The sequence below is a fragment of the Peromyscus leucopus genome, chromosome 7 (assembly GCF_004664715.2).
Source record: "Peromyscus leucopus breed LL Stock chromosome 7, UCI_PerLeu_2.1, whole genome shotgun sequence".
Taxonomy (NCBI): Eukaryota; Metazoa; Chordata; class Mammalia; order Rodentia; family Cricetidae; genus Peromyscus; species Peromyscus leucopus.
The window spans coordinates 98,084,167-98,107,453 of record NC_051069.1 but is presented as its reverse complement, the minus strand read 5'-3'; the positions used below and the strand labels follow the sequence as shown (position 1 = coordinate 98,107,453).

Sequence of the window (23,287 nt, the reverse complement as noted above, 5' to 3'; positions counted from 1 at the left end):
AACCTCTGAGCATCTCTCCAGCCCTAAAGATCTTTTATAGCCTTTACCAAGTCTCTTCCCTCCTGTTCTCCCAACTCCTACCACTGCCCAGAGACTAGCATATATCCAACATGCTAGACAATACTCTTCCTAACTGAGCTACATTCCAGACCTTTAAATCTTTGAGATCAAGTCTTGCTAAGGTGCTAAGGCTGGTTGGTCTTGAACTTAATATCCTCCTGCCTTGACCTGTAAGTAGATGGACATGTCTCTGCCTCTTAAGAGCTGGGATTAAAGGCATGCATCACTACCATCTGGCAACTAAAACTACTTTGAGGTAGGGTCTTATCATGTGACACTGGCTGGCCTGGAACTAGAGATCCACCAGCCTCTACCTAGAATGCAAGAATCAAAGGTGTGCATTGCTTTGAGGCAAAAGCTTAATACACATGCCCACTTTATCCTGTCAATCACTGAGTATATTTTGGTCTTCATTGTAATGGGATTGTTTCAGCCATTACTGAAGCCAAATTTTATGTATATTTTTTTTATTTTTTTGAGACAGGGTTTTTGTGTAGCTTTGCGCCTTTTCTGGATCTCACTCTGTAGACCAAGCTGGCCTGGAACTCACAAAGATCCACCTGCCTCTGCCTCCCAAGTGCTGGGATTAAAGGCGTGCGCCACCACCGCCCGGCATAATTTTTTTTTTTTAATCCTCTTGAGGAAATATGGTGGCCTTAGTTTTAGTTGGTGACCCTAGAGCCCTAAGGGCAACGAAAGTCCCTTTGAGTGTATTAGGAACTAGGCAGAGAACATGGGTTCAAGATCACTTTTATTTGCAGAGCCTGCAACAGTTGGTTAACAGTACTAACTAAGCTGGTACAACCCAAAAGCCATTCTCCTCCAAGGCATTCAACTAACAGAATCTCTACAAACCAGACCAGAGACCGATCGGGACATATTTCAACACTGGGGAAGGGGCCGCTCATTCCCTTGTTCTCCACATATTTTCCAACAAGATTTGTTTTATAGCCAAATGCAACTCAAACCCATAACAAAGCCATCAGCCATCTTCAATGCCACTGATTCCCTCCCCACCCCCAGATGAAAGCAGAGGCAGAGGGGAGACTTTCCCTAGGAAAAGCCTGGCTAGACCCCAGTGGAGCAGACATGAGCAGGAGACTGAAGCCTGAGGGTTTCGATGAACAGACACCAAAACAGGCGGCACAGAATTAAAGCAGGCCAGCTCCTCAGATGGAGGTGTTCCCTCGAGAGCCTCACTTCCACGGGGTTAGATTAGGGGGTAACTGGTGTGACTCATCACTCCCTATCCCTCAAATTAAAACATGATAAACCCAGAACATTTTACTTCAATATTTACCACTCCCTCCTGAGAAATTCTACAGTCATCTGTAGACCAGGACCCCCTCCTTCCACCTAATGGCCTGGACTTCTGGCCCCCTTCTCACCCTTGGGTGCCCACCCAACACTGATTTGATACCCCTCAACTCATAAAACGACTTTTTTTTTTTTTCTTAAAGGACATTCAGTGGGCATGCTCCTTCCTCACCCCGTGGACTCCTCATTCCTTCCCACTCTCACCTTGGGGTACCTACACTACAGCATTCCAACCCTGGCCTGGGGGTGGCCAGATGGAAGCTGCCTCAAGTGCTTTCCTGTGACTCTTACACCAGCCACTACCATGGGGTCCTGGGGCGAGAAGGATGGAGACAAAACTTTCCCAAGGAGATCACAAGGACAGAGGTAGGTCTGGGAAGGTTAGCTTATGTCCTGTAGCCAAGCCTGGATCTGGTGCAGGCTCTTACCAGCATCTCAGTCCTTGACTTTGAGTAGCAGCAATCCCAGTCCACAGCGCCTCCTAGGGGTGACTGAGCTCCTAGCGCTGGCCACAACTCAACAGGTTGCCTTTTCTTATGCCTGGCCCAATGTTTTTCTAAAAATTAAAAGTAGAGGTAGTTCCTGGGATGATAAAACTCTACCTAAAATGGCAGTATTTTGACTTAATGAAGCAGTAAAGTAAAAGTCTTGAGGAATTAAAAAAAATAAAATAATTGATGAAGCTGAATAAATTAAGTTATGGGTCATCCACGAGGACCTCTCCCTTCCAGCCTATCTTTGTTTTGGTATTTGGCCAGCAGCACTCTTTGTCACGTCTTTCCCCTCATGACAGGAGGCCAGGGTCCTCCCAAGAAGGCTCCAGCTCCTTCTTCATGGGATGCTCAATCAGAGTAGCTTGACATGGTGTTCAAGACTATAGACTCCCGTCTGCGCGGTGGCATGTCCAGCTTAGGCAGACAGTCCTGACAGGGAAGGAGTCTTAGAGGACAGAAGAGCGGAACAGCAGGATGCCCTGGGCTCCAACCTGGGAGTGTAGGTTTAGGGCACAGAAGGCCCAGGTCTTTCTCCTCGTACCGCAGTCGGCTCCTCCGCTTACTGCTCTGCAGCAAAGGGAAAGGGAAGGGATACAGAGAAGCTCAGGCCACTGCTGCCTGCCTTCAGAGCTTCTTCAGGCGACTGTACATCTCTCTTTTGCTCTTTTCCCCTGCCCAGGTCCGGCTCTTGGTACGGAATTTCTTCAGGTCTTCTTTAAAGTCTTCATGGTGCATTGGTCGGTAACTGGGGGGCTCACAGTGAGACTACAGGGACGTGAGAACAAGAGGACAAGGTCAGGACATGCCCGCCTCACACAACCTGGCTTCCCCTTGCCTAGAGCTGCAAGGCTGGAAGAAGCAAGAGGCAGGGCCAGTGAGTTCCACGGGAGCCTAGTGCTGAGTGGATGTTTATCTTGTCACCAGACCCCGGCCAACAGCAGCAGCTACAAACCCACTGGTCCAGCGTGGGCACATGGAGACATGCTCAGCACAGACCCCTCACCTGGCATTTCAGGAAAAACTCCTTGTATCCTCCCTTCAGGACATACAGTTCAGGGTAGTGGAGTTTGGGGTATTCATTGCCAAGTCGATCTCTTTCTCTCACATATCGGCACCTGTGAAAAGGAATAAAGGGGAAAAAGTCAGCTCACCTCCTTCAGTGCAGGAACCTGGAGACCACAGTCAGTAAGAACGGGTGGTGGTCCAGGCACTCCTTCCTGAGGACACACTGCTGACACCAGCTGCAGCAGCAGCTCTGAACCAACTTGCTCTCCATTCCCTGGTGTCATCTCCTCCATTCCTCTCCCTTTATCAACAGAATCCTTCTTCCTGGGCCTTTAGACAGACTAGCCCTTCTACTTCCGGGAGTGCCTACTGGAGCCCCCTGCTGGGAGAAAGCACAGAAGCTCTGTCTCACTAGTCCACGTGCCCAACCCTGTGCACACGCCGCAGTCTTTGTGCCCTCCCGTGTGCGCTGCCACGGCTCACGCAGCCCACTGCAGTCTCCTTGACCTTCTGCCCAGGAGCTTCTACCTTTGACCTCATTTTGAAGGACTCTGAACATTTTGTATAATTCTAACATTTCCCAGTGCTTAGAAGAATGTCCGGCAAATGAAAAATATGAAACTGGGACACAAGTCCCTGCTATTTCCATTCGTGTGTGAATACTCAGGTCCTGCTCAAATGTTACCTTTTCATGTGTTAAATGTGGGGTGCTTCTGGATTGGTTTTTTTATTTTTTTGGTAACAGGATCTCACTGTCACTATGTAGTCCAGACTGACCTTGAATTCTCAGAGATCCACCTGCCTCTGCCTGAGTGCTGGAAGTATGCCATCACACCTAGTCCTTAAAAGTTGTATTAATAATAGTGGCTAAAGACACAGGGGTGTGGCTCAGTGACAGATCACTCGCCTAGCATGAACAAGGACCTGGGCTGGCTAGCAGGGCAAACTCCTTATCACACGCCTGAAGGACTTGAGATGGTGTTGTCTACTAGTACCCTGCTGTAGTTGTGAATGGAATGTGTGTGCAAATGTGGCAGAATAGTAGCAAGATGAAACCACAAGTTTGCTTAACTTTAGCAAAAGGAGGGGTGTGGCTCTGTAGCAGCGCCTGCCCAGCACACCAGGGACCTGCTTTCAACCTCAGCAGTGCAACCCCAAGAGCAGACAAGGCTCAAGACCAAGGGCCAGTCTTCTGAGTCTGTGCCCTTCACAGCTCAGTAGTCCACTCCCACCTATGGAGCGTGTCTTTCTTAATAAATTCATTCAGCAGAACAAAAGCAAAACAAGGGCCCAGGACTCGGCTTTTCACAAGTCTTTCCAGCAATCCTAGTTGAAGCGGGCTGTCCCCCTGTCTAATTATCTGTCTTTATTTACTTGCACTTCTCATGACCATCTTTCTCCTCACTGGGACCACTTGTTAATCCTGCTCACGGATATTTTCTTGTTTGTTTGTTTATTGAGACAGGGTTTCACTGTGCAGGACTGGCTATCCTGGAACTCATTCTGTAGACTAGGCTGGCTGCTAACTCCCACCAAGCATGCTCAGTCTCACCACCGTATCTTTAATGAATGGCTGCATTTTATTGTCTCAATGGTATCTGCTATATAGCACATTTCTACTCCCCTGTTCTTTTGTGCGTGAACCCAGGACCTCACAAATACTAGACAAGTACTCTGTCTATCACAGACTTGAGCCACACCCCTAGCCTGTCAGTAAGTTAGTTTCTAAGTTTCTTTGAGACAGGGTCTCATATAGCTCAGGCTGGCCCAGGAACTTCAGAGGTAACATTTGCATAAGAAACAACTGCTTGATATTTAAAGGCTATTCCATGAGACCACTAGGTAGAACTAAACACAGTGGGGCAGGGGAACCGGGTGAGCCAAAGGGGCAGAGGTCAAATCAGGCGACAGTAGAGTTGGCACTGGTATCATCAATGACTTGTCTAGAGAAGCCTGGAAGTCATTTGTAACTGCAACTTCTAGGATAAGTGCATAAATTACATTCAAGAAATCTTTTTGGTCTGGGTGTTTGGGCTTGGGTAGGACTTTAATTCCAGCACCTGGGAGGCAGAGGCAGGTGGACCTGGTCTACAGAGCAAATTCCCGATCAGCCAGGATTACATAGAGAAACCCTGTCTTAAAAAAAAAAAACAAGAAAATTATGGATCAGTGGGTAAAGGTGCTTGGCAACCAGAGCTTGATCCCAGAAATCCACAGGGTAGTTGTCTTCTGAACTCTACATACACACACAATGTAAAAATAATTGAAAAAGGCTGTTTTTAACAGAAATGGCTGAGTAGGAAATAGAATTAAGGGAAATTATGTTCTATAGAGAGTAGTTTTCATAAGAGCCAGGTCTGTGTGTCATGTGTAGACTAAGGCACTGGAGTGACCTGCAATGTCCCCGATACGCTAGGGTCACACAGACAGTGAGAAACGCACACACTACCAGGCTCCACAGGAACACGAAGCCCCGCCCTCCAGCCTGCTCTGGGAAGTACTCACATTCGAGGGCCTCTTTCGGAAGAAAACTCACAGTGGAACACGACAATGACGCGCTTGCCATCAGTAGGCACGATCGGCTTCTTGAGTAAGAAGTCCTCAACCTCTTCTTCCATGTGCAAGTTCACAGCACCCTTTGAAGACACCAGACAGTCTCAAAACCCACTGAATCACACTGGAGTAAAGCCTCATCGAGGGAGCCAGCCCCTCGGACTACCGTGACTGCAGGTCTCCTGGCACAGCAGTCCAGGAGGCTACCTGCCTTCTGCATCTCAATGAGGCTTTCTCTGTAGTCTACACACGTAAAAAACAAAACAAAACAAAACAAAAACCAAATACAAGAACTGGAAATAGCCGGGCGGTGGTGGCGCATGCCTTTAATCCCAGCACTCGGGAGGCAGAGCCAGACGGATCTCTGTGAGTTCGAGGCCAGCCTGGGCTACAAAGCGAGTTCCAGGAAAGGCGCAAAGCTACGCAGAGAAACCCTGGCTCGAAAAACCAAAAAAGAACTGGAAATGATCTCAAACAGTCACTTCATAAAGTTAGAAGCTAATGCCTCCTTGCCACATTTAAACACTGCTTTACAAGGTAATATTAAAGTGGTGTGACCAGCTCCTTTCTTTCCAGAAATGTGTGTTCCAACATGCCCCTCCACCAGGTAGGCACCTTGATTGAAGAACAGAGGCCCAGTACAGAAGGCATGTTATGTTGCCAGACTGGCTTTTTCTAGTCAGGAGCTCTGAGGTGGCCAAACATTTATATTTAAGCATCCCAAATGCTATGGAATCCTTCATGGCCCCACTGAATAGCTTAGACATCGGGGTGCCACCTGAAACAGGATAGGATGAGGGACAGACAAGGAGAGCATTGCAGCTCTGTGGTAGAGAGGAACTGATGGGAATATTCATTCAGTTCACATCTCCTGGCTTGTTCTAAATCCTCACCACCAGCGGAGAGGTATCACTATCCCACCTGTCTAAGCCTCCCAAGATGGTAAGTCTCAAGAATCCAAACCTTGATGTGACCTCCTTCATATTCATATGGGTATCGGCAGTCAATGATGACAAACTCTTTAATGAGATTGGCAAACTTGCCATTCAAAACAGATGCCATCTACGAAGAGAAAGGAGGGTGCGCTGTCAATGTTGGCAGTCAGGTAACAAGATTCCAACTCCCCATGTGCAGTGGGTTCCACAAGTCGGACTTACAATTTCTGGAGAAATATATTTCAAATCCTGATGCTTCCCAGAGACTGTATGAAAGAGATAACCCTTTAAAGAAGGAAACAGAAGATACTTAGGGGAATGTGAAAGCTTACCAATGTCCTTTACTCTGCTGCCTAGCTGGCAGAAAGCAGCTCAAAGAAACATAAAGTGAATAGTATACCCTAATTACCCTTCTATGCACTTAACTAACATCTGGATATTTAATTGTTATTTGTTTAAGGAGGCATAGTGTATGCCTCATGTAGGCCAGTCTGGCTCCAAACTTAGAGATGTGTCTGCTCCTGGGATGAAAGGAATGAGCCACTATAGTCGCTCAGCCTTTGAGGTCGGTATAGGCCAGGCTGGCTTGGAACTAGTCACCCTGAGGCTAGATTTGAAATTGCAGGGAATTGCCTTTTTCTTTTGTTTTTAATCAGGAACTCTTATCTTAGTGGCTAGAGTATGAAGACTTAAAAATGCGGCCAGGAGAACCAGATATGATGGCTCAGGACTGCAATAACAGCTTTTGGGAGGAAGAAGCAGGAGGATCATGACTTCAAGACTATTCCCAGCCTGAGTGTGAACACGGGGCCAACTTGGGGTAACAAAACACAATGAAGGAGCAGGCATGGTACTGTCTACTCTAACCCTAGCAATGGGGAGCCTGAGGAAGGAGAACTGCATCTAAAGTCAGCTTGAGGTAAATAGTGAGACCCTGCCTTGGAAGTGAGACATCTGATGAGAACACGGTTGCCCAGTATGGAGTTAGGCAGTGAGAATGGGAAAACAATCTTGGCCCAGCCTTAAGAAAAATGAACGTGGCAGTGTTACTTAAAGGACAACTGGCCAAATTAAGAGCTGACCCATGACCCCAAGACAAACCACCAATGGTCTTAACCCAAGCTGAAGGTTACACAAGGGCTTTGCTTGTTCTTCTCTTCAAACTCCCTGCTCTTTTTATTTTTTTGAGACAGGGTCTCTTGTATAGTCCCACCATCCTGGAACTCACTATGCAGAAGCTCAGGCTGGCCTTGATCTATCAGCCTCTGCCACCACCGCCCAGCAAATCTGGACTTTCTAAGATGTCTTTCAACACCATGGAATCAAAGCATGGATATGGATATATATATTTATCCATTTTTACAGTCAGAAGTCCCGTTTCCAAAGAACCTGTACTATGGGTCAGAGTGAAGGTGGGTAACCATACAGGAAACCACTAAGCTAGCAATAGTCTCGGAGACCAACATGTACCTCATCATTAGAAGTTCAACTTGTTCTTTAATTTTTTTAACTGTTGCCTTGGAGGTACCCCAGGAACCACACTGAGGAAGGAGAAAGGCTAAGTGGGGTTCTAGCTACCCCCACCACCTTCCCAGTACTACCCAACTAGATAACTCTTCTTGCAATTACCTTGGAGAAATCCCCTATAAGGTCTCTTGGATCACTGTCCAAAATGTTCTCAATGGTTCCTTTGGGTGAAGATGTCAGGGATAAAGACTGGTGCAGAAGCTGTAACAAACCAGAGGTAGAGGATGACACCAGGGTTTTGACTCAAACTCCTAGAAATATTTACCTTGACCATGCCAAAAGGAGACTGAAATATGAATGTCTATATTAAGTAAAATATTTTGTATTGTGACCGAATCAGAAGGAAAAAGAGAGGCCCTAATATTTATTAACTAGTAAATTTCCCAGAAAACCCCCTCTATCCTTTTTTGGAGAGAGAGTTTTATCACGAATCTTTGGCTGGCCTGGAACTTGCTAATGCAGACCAGGTTAGCATCGAACTCAGAGATCCATAGGGATGACAGGAGTGCCTCAGCATACCCAGCACCCTTGCTTTTTTATTGTTCACATTGAAAACTACTGAGCTGATGATATTGAGCTGAGGCATGGTAATCCAAGCAGGAGGATTGCCACAAGTTTGAGCCTCGCCAGGGCTACATGGCATGAATCTGCGAAAAACAAACAAAACAAAACAAAAAATAAAAAACCAAACACCAAAAAAACAGAAAATCATTGTCATGTATCTCACAAAATAAAACGTAATTACTTTATCTCAGTAGAGTTCCTGAACTTCTGATAAGCCTTTTTTTTGTGTGAGAAAACAAATCAAGAAGTTGTAAAGATCATTCAGATTGCTTCTAAATAAATAGCCTTCTGTGATCTGGGCGCTCCTCTTGCAGGCTGGCACAGCACCAAAGAACCGCTGTGGCACAGCACACAAGGAACCACTGTGTAAGCATGCCTGAGAACTAGTAATCTAGAGACAACCTGAACATTTATATCCAAAAAGGGAGATCTGGACTTTGAACCAACTATTTCTTTCTTTTTTTTCCTCTTCCAGGACAGGGCAGTAAGTCTTTCAAAGACATGGTGAAGCCAGTAAGGCGGCTCAGATGCTAAAAGTACTTATATACATCTGGCTGCAATCCTGGGAACCCACCGTGGAGAGAATCAACTCTGGAAAGTTATCCTCTGACCTCCATGCATGCCATGACACACATAGGTCTTGCACCAAAATAGTATTTAAAAAGAGGGTAGAGCCGGACAGTGGTGGCACATGCCTTTAATCCCAGCACTCAGAAAGCAGAGGCAGGCATATCTCTGAGAATTTGAGGCCAGCGTGGTCTACAAAGCTAGTTCCAAGACCGCCAGGACTGCTTCACAGAGAAACCTTGTCTTGAAAACAAAACAAAACAAGAAAAAGAAACCATAGGACCTAGCACTCAGGAGGTTTAGGCAACAGGATCATGAGTTTAAGGTCAACCTGGGCTACATAGGCTCTGTCTTAAAGGAAAACATCAAATCTATCCTTCGTTTAGCAACAGCCAAAGCTGGAGCCATTCTGTTTTATAGACAGGCCCTTATGCATCATGGGACATGTGCAAACACGCAAACACACACACACACACACACACACACACACACACACACACACACACATACACACACACACTTAAAAAGACTAATAAAATGCTGGGTGATGGTAGCTCAAACCTACAAGCCTAGGAGGTAGAGGCAGATGGATCTCTTGAGTTCTGTGTTTGAGGCCAGCTTTGTCTACAGCCAGAGCTACACAAAGAAAAAAACCTCGTCTCACTGGGCAGTGGTGGCTCACGCCTTTAATCCCAGCACTCGGGAGGCAGAGCCAGGCAAATCTCTGAGTTTGAGGCCGGCCTGGTCTACAGAGTGAGATCCAGGACAGGCACCAAAACAACAGAGAAACCCTGTCTCGAAAAAAACAAACAACAACCACCCCCACTCCATCCCCACCCCAAAAAGAAAGAACCTTGCCTCAAAAAAAGTAAAACAAAAACAAAACAAAAACCTGGGCATGGTTGTGATTCCACTAGGGAGACAGAGGAATCAAAAGTTCAAGGCCATCATAAATTATATAGCTCAAGGGCAGCCCAGGCCACAAGAGAGCCTGCTCCTAAAGACAAAAACAACCATCAGAACACAGCTGGTGCCAGAACATTTGCCAGCAGTCCCAGTGCTAGAATGCTAAGATAAAAAGATGGAGACAGAGAATAAGGCTGGCCTGAGTTGCCTGTGAAACATGTCGAAGGAAACCATGCCAACTCTCTGGAAGCGAGGCAGGCAGATCTCTGAGTTTGAGGCCAGTCTGGTCTACCTGTTCTACACAGTGAGTTCCAGGACTGCCAGGGCTACACAGTGAAATAGATTCATAACAAACAATAACACGGGGGGGGGGGGGGGAAGGCAATAAAATAATTATTTATACTAAAGATCCCTATGTAAGTATGTAAAATACTTCTTCAAATGATCTGTACTGTAGGCAGCACATGTGGATCCACACACCCACATTTTCCCAATGCACCTACAATGAATTCGGCTTTAAAAACAAACAGGAGCCAGTGAGATGGTGCAGTGAGTTAAGAACTGCAGGGGTCTATGCCTGGGACCCACACAATAGAAAGAGAAATGTCTCCAGGTCATACAATGACCTCCACATGTGCACTGTGGTTATGTGCCCCTACCCCTAAACAACAAATAAACAAACAAATAAAAAAACATATAACCAAATAGGAAAATAAGAGTAGAGATGGAGCTTGGCGACCAAGCTCTTGTGTAGTATGCACAAAGCCCTAGGTTCAATCCTCAGCAACAAACTGGTTTTTACAGCAATAGAAAAGAAACACCTAAAATGAACAGATACACATTACCAAATACTACTCAGAAATACAGAACTCATACACTGCCACTGAACACATCATTCCGGAAAACTTTGTGGCAGTATCTGCCACATCAAACCATGCACTGGCCCATGACCCAGCAATTCCACCCCATGAGAAATCTGGGGGTAAGAGACAATATTGGACTTTATAGGCTTGTGGAGGAACCTCTAGATTTGTAACAACTGACAAGTTCTTCAACAAGACAGACAAAAAGATACAGCACAGACACTCAAAGAATGAGAGACTGATAAAAGTCAGGTATGGTGGTACACATGTGTAATCAATCCCAGCAACAGGATAGAAACAGGAGAATCATTATAAGTTCCGGGCCAGCCTGAACATAGAGCAAGACCCTGATGCTATGGGATAATGCTTTTGTACACATGTTTAATAAACACCAGTAGCCAGGCAGGAAGTATAGGCAAGATAAGCAGACAAGGAGAATTCTGGGAAGAGGAAGGCTGAGTCAGAAGACACCAGCCCACTGTCCAGGGAACAACATGTATGGCACACAGGTAAAGCCATGGAACACGTGGTGACATATAGATTAACAGAAATGGACTGAGTTTAAGTGTAAGAGCTAGTCAGTAGTAAGCCTGAGCTAATGGCTGAGCAGTTTTAATTACTATAAGCCTCTGTGTGTTTACCTGGGTCTGAGTGGCTGCGGACCGGGAGGAACACAGGAAAACTTTCAGCTACACCCTGCTTCAAAAGCCAAAGCAAAAGAAAAACCTAATACAAACAAATAACACAACCCACTAAATAAAGCAAACAAAATAGAATAAATAAAAATAGAGCTGTATTGCATCATCAGAAGCCAGGTGCTGGTGCATGCCTTCAATCCCAGCACTGGGGAGGCAGAGGCAGGTGGATCTCTGAGCTCAAGACCAGCCTGGTCTATAGAGTGCTGTGGATTATGCTCATTGTTAATAAAAAACTGACTGGCTGAGAGCAGGACAAGAGAAGATTGGGCGAGACAGCCTCACACAGAGAGAATAACAAGAGGAAGGGCAGAGTCAGGGGAGTCAAGACACCAGGCAGCCACCAAACAAGCAGGATGTGTAAAAAATGAAGTAACAAGTCATGAGCCATGTGGCAAAGCATAAATAGAAATATGAGTTAATTTAAATATAAGCATTAGCTAGTAACAAGTCTGAGCTATTGGCCAAGCATTTATAATTCATATTCAGCCTCTGAGTTGGTTATTTGGGACCAGGCGATTGGGACAGGATACGGCCATTTACACAGACAGCCAGGAATATACAAAGAAACCCTGTACCCCGTCTCGAAGTAGGGGAGGGGGAGAGAGGAGTGAGGGTTGGCAAGGACAGGACCACCAAGTAGAAATGTTTAGAATTGTTGAAAGACAGTTACCACTCTAGACCAAAGGAGAACTTGCAAAACTAACCTCTTGGGTTGGCTCTTGAATATCTGCTTTTACAGGACTGGACATGCTCTTTCTCCGCTTTGTACTTCCTCGAGGAGACTCTTCGTGAGATCGTTCTGTTCTCTTCAACACTGACCGAGTGCTGGAGCTGCTGCTGGAGCTGCACGGGGAAGGGGAGTCAAACAGCCTGCACCGATTGCCCTTAGGGTGGTGAGAGAGACAGATCCACCTTGGATTAAAATCTGACCACTTGAATGACAATTATTCCAGTCAACATAGTTAAGGACTACTTTGTTCAGTGGCTCAACTACTCAAAACTGCACATACCGGAATAACTTACAAGGTTTGTAGGTCTTCTCATGACAAGGGGAGCTGTCCAGAGGCTTGCCATGCATGAAGGGGTCTCCTCGTCATTCTAGAGGAAGAGAAAAACTGCTTTTAGATAGATCCAGCAGATGGGCTGGGAAGAAAAGGACCTAGCCAAGACTAGCACGAATTTAAATGCTTTACATTTAATTCTCCTAAAGAATGCCAGACAAGCCTGGATAAATTTTTTGTTGTGCTTGGAGACAAAACCTTACTGTGTAGCACAGGCTGGCCTAACTTGTGGCTTATGGCAATCCAATGAATGTTGAGATTACAGGAATATACCACCAGGGAAGGCTAGTATCTTTTTTTGGTGCAAGAGATTTAACCTATGGCCTTGTACATCCTAAGCCATGTTCTACCACTATGCTATGTCTTAGTTACAGAAATATTTAAACACTTTCTTCCCTACTCTTAAAAGCCTGGCTAGAAATAAGATGGAAGGATCTCACCAGTACCATGTGACCTCCCACCCTGCAATAGGATTTAGTCAAGTAGGGAAGAGTCTCAAGAATCTCACAAAATGAACTATCAACCAGCCAGCTAAGACCCCAGGAACTGTTTTTACTTGGAAGGCTTCTCTAGTGGTGGCTAGACTAAGTAGGCACACCCACACACACCCACAGATGGTACCTTTAGATTCTCTCCATCAAGAAGGTCTATGAAGCCATCATCTTCATCAGACAAAGTGGCTTTCACAGGTGACTGGGATGTAAAAAGAGGACTGAAATTTCCTGATTCACTGTTATCACTTTCATTTGAAGATAGCTGAAAGACAAAATTAGCAAAAACTCTAGTCCACTTTGATTTGCTTAGCCGGATCACTGTAAAAAATAATGAAAAAAGAAAAAAAGGTGATATGCATGTGCACATTTGTGAACCTGGTGTCCTCAGAGGTCAGAAGGCACTGGAGTTCCTGGCTCCCGATGCCTTGCTTTTTTTTTCCTTCCTCATCAAGACAGGGTTTCTCATGTAGCCATGACTGTCCTGGAACTCACTCTATAGACCAGGCCTCAAACTCAGAGACCAGCCTGCCTTTGGGATTAAAGTCAAGCACCACCATGGCCCAGCCCATGAGCTTTTCTTGCAATGAGAACTGAGACTATATACAGCACCATATGCAAGCTGATAGTACACAATTTGTTGAAAATACAATTCTCTATCATAACATAGCACACACAAGAAAATACATACGTAGCTCCCATTCAGACAGACGGAAACAAGGGGAAGCCTGTTCTAGAATCTGTCCTACTCCTTTTTTTTGGAGATAGGAAGTCCAGGCTGAGCTAATATCTGTGAACCTTTCTTCTACCCCGAAACGCTGCGATCACAAGTGCACACTACTAAGTATGGCCTCCAGCCTAGCTCTTCTTTGTACTAAACAACAGTCAGGGCTAGAGACGGCTGGGAGGTCGACAGCAAGCACTGCTCTTGCAGAGGCTCTGAATTTGATTCTCAGCAACACCTCAGACAGCTCCATGTGATCTAAGCCTCTGGCCTCTTTAGGCATCTGTATGCATATGCACTCCTCTCCCCCATAATTAACAACTAAAAATAAAAACGAAGCCGGGCGGTGGTGGCACACGCCTTCAGGCGGATCTCTGTGAGTTCGAGGCCAGCCTGGTCTACAGAGTGAGATCCAGGACAGGCTCCAAAACTACACAGAGAAACCCTGTCTTGAAAAACCAAAACAAACAAATAAATAAAAATAAAAACCAAGTTAAAATAAAACATAGCTGCCCAATTTTAAAGTGAGGGGTTATGATGTCCTAGACATTATGACAAAACCTTTACAAATACAATCCCATTTAAGCCACAGCACACACTATTTTAATCAATTCCCTTTTTCTCGTTGAAACTAAGTGCTCCTAGACTCCACCCTGTCTCAGTCCCTGGAGGAGCTGGGACTATGTGTACCAACATACCCACAGAATCCTTTGCTATTCCTTTAATAAAAAGAAACTGATGCTCAAGGTTACCAAGATCATACACCTCATCTATTTGACACTCAAACCTGGAAACTAGTTGGCTGTGGAGGCCAACACCTGTAATCCTAGGGACAGGAGCATTAGGAGTTCAAGAAGTTTTGAACTACATAGCACATTTGAAGCTAGCCTGGGGCTTTCTGTCTCAAAAACAAAAACAAAAACAAAAACAAACAAGAATCCCAATCTAAACAAAAGCTATACCAGTAAAATTAACACTGTCTTTTTAAAAGTCTGCATCCTCAGCACCTATAATTATTGGTGCCTTTAATGATTAAGCAATCAGAGAAAATCTTACCATTCTGATCCCTAAGCATCCACCAAATACATTCTATTTCATATATATTCTCAAACTGTTGAGTTAAAAAATTTTTTGTTTGTTTGTTTGTTTTTCAAGACAGGGTTTCTCTGTGTAGTTTTGGAGCCTGTCCTGGATCTCACTCTGTAGACCAGGCTGGCCTCGAACTCACAGAGATCCACCTGGCTCTGCCTCCCGAGTGCTGGGATTAAAGGTGTATGCCACCACGGTCCAGCATATTCTCAAACTGTTATCATGAACTGGAGAATCTACAGTTAAATTCTAGTCTATTATTTACATGTCCTTTGACAAATAAATCAACTTCTCTAATGAAACTTTCTAATCTGCCAATTGAGGTAACTCCAGATAATTCACATCCCAAACGCTGGGTTTACAGACATGAGTCACTACACCTAGCAAGTGAACTTGCTTTTTTGTTCATGAAACAGGATGTCATGTAGCCCAGGCTGGCCCTGAACTCATGGCAGAGCTAAGAATAACCTTGAATTCCTAGTCCTCCTCCCTCTACCTTCCAAGTGCTTGGGTAAAGGCATGCACCACAGGCTCAGCATTAATAAATTTCATGCTGGTACAACATGCATGAATGCAGGCACTCATGCATGCATGCAATGTTGTAAATTCTCTTCCCATGAAGAATTCCCCACATGAAAGCCAGAACACATACCATACGAGCTGGGGCTGAGTTCTGCCTGTGTGTGAAGAGATCTTTACTCTCCTCATGTACATGAGCATTGAGGCAGCCACGAGATGCAGGTCTTATTGGCTTTTTAAATTCAAATGCTTCCTGTAAAATAATATTTGATATATTTTCTACTGTCCATAAAAACCAGCTTTAGGGCTGGTGAGATGGCTTGGCAGATAAGTACACTCGCAGAAGTCTGAAGATCTCAATCCCATTCCCACACCCAAATGGATATAAGGAGAGAACAGACTTCTGAAAGTTGGCTCCTGTGTTTGACATGTGCACTGTGGCAAGCTCCCACCTGCAGCTTTCTCTTCCACTAAACAGGATTAATTAAAATTATTGTTGGGGCTAGTGAGGTAGCTTAGCAGTAAAGAACATTCTTCTAAAAGACCCACGTTTGATTCCTGGCACCCACAGGGCAGCTTACAACCATCTGTAACTGAAGTTTCGGGGGCTATGACACCCCCTACTGGCCTCTGCAGGTATCGGGCATATACATGGTACACAGACATACACAAAAGCAAAACACCATACACATAGAAATGTATGCCTCCTATCTTAAATAGTTACATAAGCACTTGTTATTAAGCACTAAAAACAGTAACTGCTAGTATCTGTTTTCATATTACAAAACACTTTCTGAACATGAACTTGTCTAACCATCAGGTACAACCTGACTGCTCCTATTTTACAAGCAAGGAAGCTACTAGGCCTGTTTGTTTGCAGTCAGGGTCTCTCTGTGTAACAGCCCTGGCTGTCCTGGAACTTGATTTGTAGACCAGGCTGGCCTCAAAACGGAAACTAGGTCTTCCAAGTTAAATGGTGTGCCTAAAATCCTGAAGCCAGATAGGATAACTCCAGAAAGTTCTTTAACCTATGTTATTATTCCTTTAGAACAAAGCTTCCAGGAAGGCAACCCTGGGAGAAGTCAAGTTTGGGTCAAGAGCCAGATTATTCAGTTTTGGTCTGGTAGCACTAGAGGCTGACCAACTGTTCCAAGCACACAAGTAGGAATCCATTTCTATGAATTACTTCATGGCATCTCCCGAAGCTGCCAAACAGAATCCGCATTCCTACAGGCAACTGGTTTTGTATTAGACCTAGAAACTATAAGGGTGATAAACTCTGGTGTTTTAGCAGGGAATGAATGGGAAACAATAACATATGGAAATGTTAGGGGCAAAGCCAGACAGGGAACACATGGACTTCTGGGTGAACCACATCATCCATCCCCAAAGCCACTATTTCAGATATTTTGAGATCCACAGATCTTGCATGGCTTTGGAAGTTAGCTTATATATTTGGCAGGTATTCATAGGAAATAAGGTATAAGAAAAACATGCTGATAGGCACGCCCAGTGGCACACAACCTCCAAACACAACAAAGATTTTCACAAGCTTACAAGTCACCCTAGGGCTGGAGCCAAGAAAGGAAAAGTCTTGAGTAGACTCTTCTAGAAAAAACTACTCGTGGATATAATTACTCCTCACAAAAGCTACTAACTAAAATTGAAAAACATTTACCCACCAGGTACCATTTTAAATTTTCTACATATATAATCTTATTTAATTCCTAGACCAACCCACAAAGGAGCCTGACAGAAGCTCCAGCATCACAAAGCAAGGCAGAAGGCAAGATTCACATCCAGACTTCTCTACACAAAGGCCTGGTGTGGCTTTCCTTTCCCATAACTTAGTCATCAGGCAGCAGCCAGCCACTTCGCTCGTAAGCCACTGGCACGTGGAGGTTTCACTCCAGCCTGGGTCACCACGCTGATGCTACACTCACATTTTCTTTATTTTCATCCTGGTCGATGAGCTGAAAGATGTCATGGTCTAGAGAATCAGAATGACTCCTCTTCAGCGCTGGGCTACATCCCAAGAGTTTCTGCTATCAAAGTCAAAAAGAGAAATTGAATTCTTAAAGAAAAACACAATTGAAAATTCAGTTTTCTTTTTTATTTTTTTGAGATAGGGTTTCACCCTGCAGCCCAGGCTGACCTTAAACTTGAGATGACCCTCCTGCCTCAGTCTCCCCAAGCGCTAGGGATTATAGGTTTGACCCATTACACCTAGCCAAAACCTCAATTTTCTTTTTCTTTCTTCCCATAAACTACAGCAGATAACCAGTAAATGTGACCAAGGCTCCACCCTGCTGTAACAGCCTTACACCGAATCATACAAGGCCTAATAGTCCTCTTGGCAGGTATATTATAGTGCCAAACCAACCCCTTAGTAACATTTGCGTAAAAAGAACCTTTCCTGGTTTGATAAAACTAAGACCGAGGACAAAGTCCACAAGAGGCAGCAGCCACTGTTGAAGCTGCTCCAGGTAATGCATAGTCTTAGTATTTACAGGAATGCAGAAAAGCCATGTCCACTTTGTAAATGTAGGTGACGCTGGCATTTAGAGGGACAGTTTACAGGTATTAGGTATTAGCTGAAAATGACCATGGAACTTACAGGTAAGGAATTGATTCTCCTCAGGGAAATTTCAAGGCTGTAATGAGATCAAAAGGTAAATGAGAATAAAGGGGTATTTATATGAGCAGATTCACATTGCTTAGCCTATAGTTTGGGAAGGGGTGGGCAAGTCAGGTTCTCACTGTAGCAAAGATATCCAAGAATGAAATTCTAAAGCTTTTTTGGTCTCAGGAGCATCCCAAACACTAGCTAGATTGAAAAAAAACTTGTCTCTTAAAATACATACATCCATTAATTCATTTAAGGCTTTAACGCCAAAAGGCAGAGCAAGGGAAATTACAGCTAAAATAAAGGAGGGAAAATCCTGGAAACCACTGACACAAAACAATACATCCATTCTCAGCAGCGTTTCTGGGATCTCACTGGGAGCAGCTAACTGCAGGCTCCAGTCCACTGTGTGAAGAACTTCACCCAAAGATGAACAAGTTTGGACGAGGGATGATGGCGCACATGTTTAATCCCAGCACCCAGGAGGCAGAAGCAGTCATATCTCTGAGTTCCAGACTAGGCAGGACTATAAAATACCAAAAACTAATGAACAAGTTTCTTTTGGTGATTCTAGTGATTAAACCTAATCTAGGGCCTCACATATACCACACAAGCACTCTATCACTGAGCTCTTCACTTTTTACTTTTATTTTTTTAAAAATAATTGATTTATTTTTATTTTATATGCATTGGTGTTTTGCCTGTATGTGTGTCTATGTGAAGGTGTCAGATTCCCTGGAACTGTTGTGAGCTGCCATGTGGGTGCTGGGAATGGAACTCAGGTCCTCTGGAAGAACAGTCAGTGCTCTTAACCACTAAGCCATCTCTCCAGTCCCTTCACCTTTTATTCTGAGACAGGCCTTGAATTTCTGATCCCTCTGCCTTAACTTCCCAAGTAGGTGAGACTGTGTCAGTAGACCTGGTTAAGGAAAAATTTTCTTCTAAGTATAAAATTTGAAAGCAATAAATACATACTTTTCTTTACTGTCCAAGGGTCCAGGAGAATCTAGACAGAAACCTTTGAGAAATAAAAACAAAATTCTTAGGAAATAATGCTCATTCTATTGTTAAGTAACATTTTCTAAGTACATCCATGGATTCTCTTCCATTTGCAAATACCAATAAAAGAAACAAGATTTAAGAGCCAATTATTATCAAGATTGACTGCTTTTCAGATAGGAGTAACCCGTAACACTTTTTGTGGAGTTATTTTATTTTTTCAAATCATATGGCTAATTTAGGGGTATGAAAAAATACAACCAGCTAGGTATGAGTTCCAACAGGCCAGTTTGGTGTACACAGTGAGATCATGTCTTAAAAAAAATAAAAGAGTCCTGGAAAGATAGTTCAAAAGAGCACAGCCCCTCTTATAGAGGACCCAAGTTCAATTCCCAGCAACCACATGGCTGCTAATGCCTTTAACTCCAGTTCCGGGGAATCTGACACCCTCTTCTGGCCTGCAAGGAAACAGCTGCACATGGGATGTAACATGAGAGGCAAGCAGGCAAAACACCCACACATACAAAATAAAAATAAATATTCTCGAAAAGAAATAGAATAAAGACTTGACAGTTATTCTCCCTCTGGACTGAAGGGTATATCACTCCAAATCATGATTTCTATCGGATTGTCACCAGTTAAGGTCCTAGGAAAAAGACACGATTCAGGAAATTCCCAATATTGCTCCCCACATGGCTGGCTCAAGATGAATGGTGAAGATTGAACAAATCCTTGGATCGGGCAAAGGCATGGTGGTTTACACCCTTAACCATAGCACTCGAGAGGTAAGAGGCCAAAGTGATCTACATGGTGAAACCCTGTCTCAAGATAAATAAATTGAATTTTAAAAAAATAAGGGACTGAAGAGATAGATGTTCAGTGGTTCACGGCACTTGGTGCTCCTGTAGAGGGGACAATTTTCAGTTCCCAGCACCCAAATCAGACAGTTCACAATGGCCGGTAAGTCTCCAGCTTCAGGGGCTCTAAAGCCTTCTGATCTTGGCAGGCAACTGAATACATATGCGCACACACTCATAAATAACAATACCTGAATCGGTCGATTCGGAGGAGCCCATTCTCTGTAGACTGCTGCTGTTTTTCACCTCCATTGGCTTCTCATACTCACTGAAACCAAGAGAAATACCGTCACATGAGCAATTTCTAGGACATAATTAAAAAGTCACACCCAGGGAGCTGGGTCATAAAGTAGCCAGGCTGCCACAAACTACCATTCTGATAAGAAACCAAGGACACCCCACACTCACACTTGGCCACCCATAATACCCAGTTGGTATTTGAACAACGAAAGGAGTGGATCTGGCCTTGGGCCACATTGTAGGACATGACTGTGGCAAATGCTGGGTTGTTTCCTTAAGTAAGAGCCTTGGTTTGAGGTACTATGCTGGGCCTAAGGGCAAAGGTGAGTAGGACAGCAATCCCAGGGGCTGGAAAAATCCTAAGACATGTTTAGAAAAGGAGATGCCCAGGACGGGAAGAAAAGTAACTTCACTAAAAATAGTGGAATGTGTTTTTGTTGGTGGTAGTGGTGTAGGGCAGCCTACTAAGTCCTCAAAGATTTCCAATATAGAAAATTAAGTAAAAAGGGCTAGCTATAAGAAGGGAGACGGGTAGATATAAGAAACGTGCCGGCAAGTGACTGCATAGATTTTGCACAAATGCAAGAAAAGAAAATGCCATGTCCCTTTGTTGAGAAGGAACAAAGCTTACAGGAAACTAAGATCCGGCGCGGTTGTTCAGTACAGTAGAAGTGAGGGCCTAGGAGGGCCCATTTCCCCCCCGTGGGGGTAGATTCCAAAGAGCTCCCTGGAATAGAGACAGAGTACAGAGAAATCTGAAAGGGGTGAACAAGATAGGAAGCCCAGCAGCCTCCCCGGCTCCCCGGTCTGGCTCGGGCTGAGGATAGTCCCGGACTATCCGAACGGCCTCTCCCGCCCAACATTCTGCCCGGGGGGAGGGTGCACATGGCCGGCCCTGGCCAGGCCATCCCGGATCGGAGCATCAGGGCCAGCTGGACAAACCCTGCTTCCTGCCTGACCATCCCGAGGGCCGATCAGAGGCCGGTGGCCTGGGGCATCGCTCGCCGGTCTCTCACCTGCCCAGCCCTTCTAGCTGGTCCATGGTGACCGTCAGGTTGGTGACAGGGGACAGTCCGCCAGCAGCCGACGCGCCAAACAGTGCCTTCCCCGTGGGCTGCGGCGCAGGAGTGGGGCTGCAAGCGAAGAGCAGGCGGCGGCGGTGGGGGGGCTCCGGGCCCAGTTCCATGGCGCCGCCGGGCCAGCCCGGACTCCCGCTCCGTCTTCCTCCGCCTCCGCTGCGCCGGGCCCCGCCCCGCTGGCACCGGCTTCAGCCGCGTGCCACGCCGCCAGCGCCCGCGGGTCAAACACAAACACGACCCCGCGGTTCAGAGACGCGACCGCCGCGGGCACCGGCGCGGACGGGCGAGCGTCGGGGACTCGGCAGGCGCCGGCCACAAGCACCGGTGCTTCCCTCTAGGCCCCGCGAGGCCGCAGGCGGGCGGGCGCCTGCAACCTCGAGATTAAATCCAAACAAACTCCGCGGGGCGAGAGTCTCGAGGCGACCCCCCCACCCCCACCCCCGATTCACTCTCCTCACTTTTTTTTCTCCCTCCTTGCTCGGTCCCCGACAGGGCCGAGAAGCAACCCACACCTCCCTCACCACCAAAGTGGCCTTAGCGTTAAGTGCTGCACAGCTAGGAACGCCGCCGCCCCGCCCCTTCCCTAGTTGGCGCCAAACGGAATTCACCAATCAGGAAGCAAACTTCCCCTCGCTCCCGAATGACAGCGGAGCTGGACCAATAAGAAGTAAAGGAGGAAGACTCTCGCGGGCCTCCTCGAGGTCACTCCCCCTCTCAGACCCCAGCTAGGCTGGAAGAGTTGGGAGGTGGCAGAAAGGAGAGGGGAGCTCGGAAGTCAATGAAACTCCCTGCGAGGCGCTAGTACGGACGGAAAGGCCAGCTGCTCCTTTCCAGTTGCATTCTGGGTAGTGTAGTTCTCACAGAGCGCGCTGGGCTGGTCGCATTCCTTGTCTGAGCTCCCTTCGCCTAGTGCCGCACACCCACCCCTAGGGGACATCGAGACTGAAAGGCCACCTGGACCTGGCTTTGGCTCTTCCTCTAACTATGTAGTATCATGGGTCCTTCATTTCCTTCACAGGTCTCCAGGCCCTGATTTTGTTTGTTTGGTTGATTTTCTTTCTTTTTTTTTTTTTTTTTGTTGTTTTTGGTGCTTTCGAGACAGGGTTTCTCTGTAGTCCTGGCTGTCCTGGATCTCACTCTGTAGACCAGGCTGGCCTCGAACCCAGAGATCCTCTTGCCTCTGCGTCCTGAGTGCTGGGGTTAAGGGGTCCAGGTTCTGATTAAATTAAATAATTAGTTTTTAAAATAGAGATTTCTTCTATTGTCCAGGCTGGCCTCGAACTCACGGTAATCTTACTGCTTAGACGTGAGACACCATACTCTGTCAGGCTTGGGTTTTATATGGAAAAAGAGATGGAAAGACCTCTAGTACTGGACTCTGACCATCAAAGTGAATACACTCTGGGGGTTGTTCTTGTCACAGGAGAGGTAAGACCTATATACAATATGACCTTAGCATCTTTATGTTTCTTATATGCTCTCAGATCATTCCTTCTTTTTTGTCTTTTCTTCCCTATTGAGAAGTTCTAGAGAGCAGTATTTCCAGTAAAGTTGTCTTAGTTACTCTTCTATTTGCTGTGAAGAGATCCAATGACTGAGACAACTTATAGAAGAAAGCATTTGTTTTTGAGACAGGGTTTCTCTGTGTGTAGCCCTGGCCATCCTGGAACTATCCCTGTAGACCAGGCTGGCCTCGAACTCAGAGATTCACCTGCCTCCCAAGTGCTGGGATTAAAGGTGTGCACCACACCACCACCTAGCAGCATTTAATTGGGGATTTGCTTACAGTTTCAGTGGGTTAGTCCAAGATCAGTGGGAAGCAGAGCGGCATGGCCTGGAGCAGTAGTTGAGAGCTTTACATCCTGATTCACAGACAGCAACCAGAGAGAGAGAGAGAGAGAGAGAGAGAGAGAGAGAGAGAGAAAGAGAGAAGAGGGGGCCTGGTGTGGGCTTTTGAAAACTCAAAGCCCACCTAATCCTTCCTAAATAGTCCCATTAATTGAGGACCAAGCATTCAATCATATGAGCCTTTGGGGGCTATTTTCATTCAAATCACCACAAAAGTACTAGGTAACATGTAATGTTTATGTCCATGACAGTGTTTCAAGTGTGA

General features: G+C 45.6%; 1 protein-coding gene across 5 annotated transcripts; it reads right to left on the bottom strand.

Annotated features, from left to right (window-relative positions):
* Window positions 1-794: 794 nt before the first annotated feature.
* On the bottom strand, window positions 795-21,729 carry Cdc25a (cell division cycle 25A). 5 transcript variants are annotated; one of them, XM_028887024.2, is made up of 16 exons: window positions 21,112-21,200; window positions 20,727-20,822; window positions 20,047-20,123; window positions 18,975-19,017; window positions 17,991-18,027; window positions 17,317-17,418; window positions 15,507-15,626; window positions 13,172-13,306; window positions 12,513-12,587; window positions 12,194-12,373; window positions 7,994-8,092; window positions 6,587-6,649; window positions 6,393-6,491; window positions 5,382-5,512; window positions 2,875-2,986; window positions 795-2,636 (listed from the first exon to the last, which is right to left on the bottom strand). In XM_028887024.2, the coding sequence occupies exons 3-16, from the start codon at window positions 20,105-20,107 to the stop codon at window positions 2,496-2,498; spliced, it is 1,398 nt and encodes a 465-aa protein (XP_028742857.1). In that variant the 5' UTR covers window positions 20,108-20,123; window positions 20,727-20,822; window positions 21,112-21,200; the 3' UTR covers window positions 795-2,495. The 5 variants fall into 5 exon arrangements, with proteins under 5 accessions (XP_028742857.1, XP_028742854.1, XP_028742853.1 ...); XM_028887021.2 differs by lacking the exon at window positions 20,727-20,822 and having other exon boundaries at window positions 17,317-17,415; window positions 21,112-21,729; XM_028887020.2 differs by lacking the exon at window positions 20,727-20,822 and having other exon boundaries at window positions 21,112-21,728.
* Window positions 21,730-23,287: the final 1,558 nt, after the last annotated feature.

Excerpts from the sequence above, each read along its gene's own strand:
- Cdc25a (XM_028887020.2), bottom strand. The coding sequence starts at position 21,281 with ATGGAACTGGGCCCGGAGCCCCCCCACCGCCGCCGCCTGCTCTTCGCT. Across the intron at positions 12,588-13,171 it reads TTGATGGAGAGAATCTAAAG|AATGACGAGGAGACCCCTTC; the intron begins GTACCATCTGTG and ends CTCTTCCTCTAG. Across the intron at positions 12,374-12,512 it reads TGAGAAGACCTACAAACCTT|GGCAATCGGTGCAGGCTGTT; the intron begins GTAAGTTATTCC and ends CACCACCCTAAG.